General features: G+C 48.3%; 1 protein-coding gene across 1 annotated transcript; it reads right to left on the bottom strand.

Annotated features, from left to right (window-relative positions):
- Positions 1–2,442: 2,442 nt before the first annotated feature.
- On the bottom strand, positions 2,443–5,061 carry LOC123122887 (UDP-glucose 6-dehydrogenase 4). Its single transcript, XM_044543260.1, has 2 exons — positions 4,851–5,061; positions 2,443–4,240 (listed from the first exon to the last, which is right to left on the bottom strand). The coding sequence occupies exon 2, from the start codon at positions 4,222–4,224 to the stop codon at positions 2,782–2,784; it is 1,443 nt and encodes a 480-aa protein (XP_044399195.1). The 5' UTR covers positions 4,225–4,240; positions 4,851–5,061; the 3' UTR covers positions 2,443–2,781.
- Between the last annotated feature and the right edge of the window lie 1,311 nt (positions 5,062–6,372).

Here is a 6,372-nt window from a genome sequence, read left to right as displayed (position 1 = left end):
ATGACTAGTATCCAAGAAAGAAAACACAAAATGACCCATCTGCACAACACCCAGGGCAGGGGCGTCATGCTAGATAGCACGACGCCCTTGGTAGAGGTAGACCGGACATCATGCTATCTAGCATGGCGCCCTGACCTGGGGCTTCATGCAAATGGATTTATTTGTAATTTGCTTTTGGATCTGGTCCATTCTATGCTAAAGTTTCAAAAAAGGACTAGATTTGTACATTTACACGTCTAGCGTCGCTATCATTTTCTATTATTCTACTCTCTCTATACCAAAATATAAGACGTTTTTGTAGGCTGAACTAGCCTAAAAAAACATCTTATATTTTGATACAGAGGTGGTATATTTTATTGGGAGCTGAATCATTTCATTTAACTTTTTTATGAGAACGTTATCATGGCTTGCTTTATTGATCAACGCAAAACGGTTACAAAAACGGAGATTCAAGAATAAAAGAGGGAGAATCATCTACCCAATTACACGAAATATGACTCTCGTAACATTGTTTATCTTTCTCATGTGTGCAATTACACCATTGGCTTCCCGGGTGCAATGCTTGAAATGGGCATTGCCTATCTTCGTCGCAAGATGATGCAATGGGAAAACAATGTCGCCCCTTCGGTCGACCGTTTAGTCATTCCCCCATAAATCTCAATAACTTCAAAGTACTCAGATACACCATTGGCTTCCCGGGTGCAATGCTCGAAACAGGCATTACCTATCTTCATCGCAAGATGATGCAATGGGAAAACAATGTTGCCCCTTCGGTCGACCGTTTAGTCATTCCCCCATAAATCTCAATAACTTCAAAGTACTCGGGTTAGCAATAATTTGATGATACCCAGGGACGCCACTAGAGAAAGTCCCTTTTTTATTGCAAGTGCCTGCATCACATAAGCTTCCGATGCATAAGGAATAAAAGAGCAAGATGCAACCACTAATTTTCCATGATTATCTCGGATCATGGCACCAGCCGATCTGGTCTTTCCTCTGTGTGAAAAGAAGCATCAATATTGAAACTTCTAGACCATTTGATATTCTCCATCTGTTAGATTTCGGAACAGTCTATGCAAAGTTGGTGCACATAGCTCATATAAATAGTTTCCAGTTTCCTACTGGAGGGGTGCCATCTTCATGCGTGACCATTCTTTTAATCCACCACAGGTACCATACAGAAACAACAGTAACTTCCAATAATCTCACTAGTGACAAACTTGGATAATGACCAGACACCGAGGCCTCCAAAATAGCCGACCCCGATCTAACGAACCTCAAGGCGGTAGCATTGAGTGGTTCAAGCTCGAGGAGTTTCCGCAGTTCATGTGCCGGACTGCAACCGCAGAACAAGTGTACATATGGAACAATCGGCAGATCGAACACTGGCGTCATTATCGATTTGTTGGTTAATTAGGATGGGTTTCACTGGAACCGCGTCATGCAATGCTCTCCATACAAAGATCTTGATACGCCGGGCTGTACATAGTTGTATCTTTCTATGTTCAAAACTGGCCCTTTTTGTTTTCAATAAATTTACATTTCAATCCTTAGCAATCTATCCAGCGAATGCGTCATGTAAAAACGAGATTTACGAAAAACCAAGGGGCCGTAAGTAGAAAAATGCAACTTGCCTAATCGCGGACCTTGTTAAATATATTTTTAGCTTTGTCCCTTTTAGCAAAAAAAAAGGGTGTGATTTTGATTGATTCTTAGTGATTTGGACTACAAGGTTAGCATTGTTTTTCCTAAAAAAAGGTTAGCATGTTTTTCAATCGGTTTATCACGTTTTGCAAGTTTGTGTGCTCAAAATATTTTCACTTTGTACCCGCAAAAGAAAAACCATTTCACTTTTGTAAGTTTGTGTGTTAAAAATATTTTCGCCACACAAGTTCGTGTGTACGGCCGGTATAATTAGCTCTTTTCTTTTCACAGAAATGAGCGTGTTTACGAGTGTGAACCAGAGCTGGAGAAAGGTGTCGCGCACACAAACACGTGGTAACGTGGGTGTCGGTGGGAAAGTGGGACGAACGGCGATCCACCCACCTACGCGACGCGGTCCAGGTGAGGTCTGGTCGTCGACGCGGTCCAGGTGAGGTCTGGTCGTCGACGCGGTCCAGGCTGCAACCTGGAACTGAACGACGTGTGGAGTAGGCCGGTAGAGATGCGCGCCGACCCGGCGGCGAGATGGGCCTGCTGCAGGCTGCTCGCCCCACGCATCACCGGGCCGCGTCGATGCCGGTTGTCTCGCCATGTGTACGCCGCGTGGCCTCTCTGTCTGCTCCCTGCAACATATTCCGCGACACAAAGGAAACCGAACTCCATTCCTGGGTCCTCCGATTCAGTGACGAAGATGTGAGTACCATTACGCTACAGGCCAACAAGCTCGGAGTGAAGCAAAACACATGAGCAAATGAGGAGCAACTAGTCGAGCCAGCAGACTTGTCGAAAAAACACATTGATTCTGTAATGATTTCAGCAAAACAGGCTACAAAGTTCGTCCATGGGATACAAAGGAAAACCTCCTCAGGCAGCACAGGGGCCCGAGGATTTGACTTGATTATAAGTAAGATCTACAGACGCAAACATGTATCGGGAACTTAACAAGACATGAAGGTTTACTAAATTCTTATGGCCGAGAGAGAAAATGTGGATGCTTCTCCTGCAAAATGCAAACTATAAAGAATGAATCACGGTCAAACCACTTCTTGCTCTTCCTTCCTTGCTTCCTTCCCCTGCAGCTCCGGCCCGGCGGACCGGCCGACGAGGGAGGGAGAGGAATTAGGCCACGGCGGGCATGTCCTTGAGCCACCCGTCGAGCGGCTTGCCGATGGAGTAGACGATGAAGCCGATCTCCCTGAGCTTCTCGGCGTCGACCACGTTGCGGCCGTCGAACACGAAGGCCGGCTTCTGCATGTTGTCGAAGATCTTCTGGTAGTCGAGCTTCTTGAACTCGTCCCACTCGGTGAGGATGCACACGCCGTGGGCGCCCTTGGCGGCCTCGTACGCGTCCCACACCACGCTCACCTGCTTCACCGCCGTGGGGCTGGTCGGCTGCAGGTGCATCGGGTGGTCCCAGTCGAACTTGTTCATGGCCAGGTCCCGCTGGATCTGCTCCTCCGTCACCTGCGGGTCGTAGATGCTCACCTGGGCCTTGTCGCCCACCAGGCCCTTGCACACGTCGATCGCCGGCGTCTCCCGGGTGTCGCCCGTGTCCTTCTTGAACGCGAACCCGAGCACCGCGATCTTCTTGCCGGACACCGTGTTGAACATGGACGACACCACCCGGTTCACGAACCGGCTCTTCTGGTAGTCGTTGATCTTGATCACCTGCTTCCAGTAGTTGGCCACCTCCGGCAGGCCGTTGCACTCGCAGATGTACACCAGGTTCAGGATGTCCTTCTGGAAGCACGACCCGCCGAACCCCACGCTGGCGTTCAGGAACTTGGGCCCGATCCTCGAGTCCTTGCCGATGGCGTACGACACCTCCGACACGTTGGCGCCGGTGGCCTCGCACAGCGCCGACATGGCGTTCACCGACGAGATCCTCTGCGCCAGGAACGCGTTGGCGGCCAGCTTGGAGAGCTCCGCGGACCACAGGTTGGTGGTGATGATGTTCTCCTCGGGCACCCAGTGGGCGTACACCTCCTTGAGGGCCTGGACGGCCTTCTGGCCCCCGGGGGTCTCCCGGCCACCGATGAGCACTCTGTCGGGCTTGAAGAGGTCCTCGATGGCGGTGCCCTCGGCGAGGAACTCCGGGTTGGACAGGATCTGGTAGTTGATGCCCTTGCTGTTGTGGGTGAGGATCTTCTCAATGGCCTCGGCGGTCTTGACAGGGACGGTGGACTTCTCGACGACGATCTTGTCCGACTTGGACACGTCGGCGATCATCCGGGCGGCGCTCTCCCAGTAGGTGAGGTCGGCAGCCTTGCCGGCTCCCAGACCGCGGGTCTTGGTGGGGGTGTTCACTGAGACGAAGATGATGTCGGCCTCGGCGACATGCTTCTCAACATCAGTGCTGAAGAAGAGGTTCTTTCCCCTGCAGGCCTTGACAACGTCATCGAGGCCGGGCTCGTAGATCGGGAGGGTGTCGCTGTTCCAGGCGTCAATGCGGGGCTTGGAGATGTCGACGACCACCACCTCGATCGCCGGGCACTTGATGGCAATGACGGCCATGGTTGGGCCGCCGACGTAGCCAGCTCCGATGCAGCAGATCTTCACCATCTTGGTTGCTTACAACCTGTGATGACAGCAAAGATTAATGGTTTTCAGAGGATTGCAAAACAGGGCACGACAGCTCTTACTGCACATCTTCTTGTAAGCAGAAGCAATCGAGATTCAGATCTTAAAAACAGAGTTTTTTTGAAGCTGATCTTAAAAACAGAGTAAGTGACAGAAATGTAGAGCTGAAGCTACAGAAATGTTCTAAGAAATCTTCTACCCAATTAATCCAGCAAACAAGCATGAAAAATTCTAAGTAATCAGATGCTGGCAGCTTCGCAGCATGATCTAATTTGAGGATAAAAAAACGCTGTGCCTACTTCTGCAGGCTGCATACAAGGAGCATGACAGACTGAACGGAGATCACACCAATCATCCGATCCACCGGCAGCGGCAGCAGACAGCAGGCCAAACGAAAATTCACAGCACGGAGCACTACTATCCAAACCACTAACTAAATCAAGACAATGAATCTCAGACCAACCCTCGGCCAGATCTGAAGACGGCAAGCATCTTCAGAGAACCCGAGAAAAGAACAGCATCCACAGCATGGAAACCACTCTCCTCGCAAAGATCAGGCGCCAAACTATACATACCAAACCAAAGGAGATCAGGGAAAAGGCTCTCACCAGATCTCAGGAACTCGGAGAAGATCTGGAGAGGAGGGGCGCGCACTGCTGGAGGAAAGCAACGGAGGGGACTTCTTGGTGGATGCAGAGAAGAAGCTGCTGCCCACGGTTTGTATGCAGAGAGGAGGCTGCAACTCCTTATATACCCCTTTGCCCGAAGCCACCAGGTTGGATCTACCCCTCCCCTCCCCGCTCTGGAAAATTAACCGTGTGAAGACCGGTCAGAATTCAGAAACCGGAATAAATTGAGTAGGTGTGGGTTGGTCTTGCAAGGCAAAGTGCCGCTCTCATGCCACCCATGAGCCCACCAAACTTGCGTTGATAGAAAAGGTTTCAGATGAGTCCATGACACTCCACCAACCTCCTCACTCTAACCAATCAGAAAAAAATAGGAAAAATACCGCGCTGTTATGGAATAATTAAATAGTGTGTGATCAGATCTGAATGTTCCGGACCCTTTTTTTCCCTTCTACTTATCTCTGAAGTTCAGTGTATGCATACAAAATAAATACAGAGGAAGTGGCTGTGTACTCGTATCCCATGAACCAAGGACATGAATGGCGTGGAAGAATAATTGGGGGCAAGCACATGGACTATTTTAATCGATGGTCAACTATAACTGCAGCGAGCGAATTAATTTTGGGTCAAAACGGTACTGCAAAATAACCTAGGATGCTGAAGTTACAGTGTTCGATCGAGATGTAAGAAATGCCTTGCTGTGTCCAACCAATGGGAGCATGCAATGGAAACCTTCAAAGCCCAGACACGGTCAAAATCAGGAACCTGATGTTGATGCCGTTGCTTGCCCCAACGATACTCTACTCCCAAATCTCACCAATCACCATTAACCGCTTGCAGTTTTTTACTGATTGAAATGCAGTTGCTGAACCTTCCACAGGAAAGCTCCAGCATACATGATACTAGTACTAAGATTTGAGCTCTGAACATATATCTTATTTCAAGAGAAAAAAGAGTGCAACCACGAGAAATACAGAATTCTCTATGGTCCTACTCTTAAGTCACTGTCATTTGATTTTTCTTTTGCAACAAGTCACTGTCATCTGATTAGTGCAACTAATAGACTAAGAAAGACCCCTCATCTTTCTTCTCTGTTTAAGGCATCGTTTAGGAAAGATACTGACTGGTAGGGCACTTGTTTACACAGTCCAAGGTCATGGGTTGTCAGACGTCCTAGCTAACAAGTCAACAAAAACCAGAACTTCATTTTCCTATATGACAAATTTCTCAAGTACCATAATGCATTATTTATACACATCACATGAAAGAAACTCCCCTAAAGAAAAAACACAAACAAACCATATGCACTCTTATACCAGAAAGAAAATCATACTAGCATTATGTCAGTTTCTTCAAGATTAAGAGAGTCATAAGAAAAGCATAAGGAAACAAATCAAGCAAACCATGATTAAAAGAATATGCACTACCAACATGAGCAGGCAGCAGCAATCGCCAACAACAAAATAAAGAGAAGCTCACTCAGAGACATTTTAACAAACACCGG

Source organism: Triticum aestivum, chromosome 5D (assembly GCF_018294505.1).
Source record: "Triticum aestivum cultivar Chinese Spring chromosome 5D, IWGSC CS RefSeq v2.1, whole genome shotgun sequence".
Classification (NCBI taxonomy): Eukaryota; Viridiplantae; Streptophyta; class Magnoliopsida; order Poales; family Poaceae; genus Triticum; species Triticum aestivum.
Note: the sequence above shows the minus strand (reverse complement) of the source record. Positions and strands in the feature narration are given on the sequence as shown.

What these genes read in the sequence shown, in the direction of transcription:
- LOC123122887 (XM_044543260.1), bottom strand. Translation starts at nt 4,224, where the DNA reads ATGGTGAAGATCTGCTGCATCGGAGCTGGCTACGTCGGCGGCCCAACC.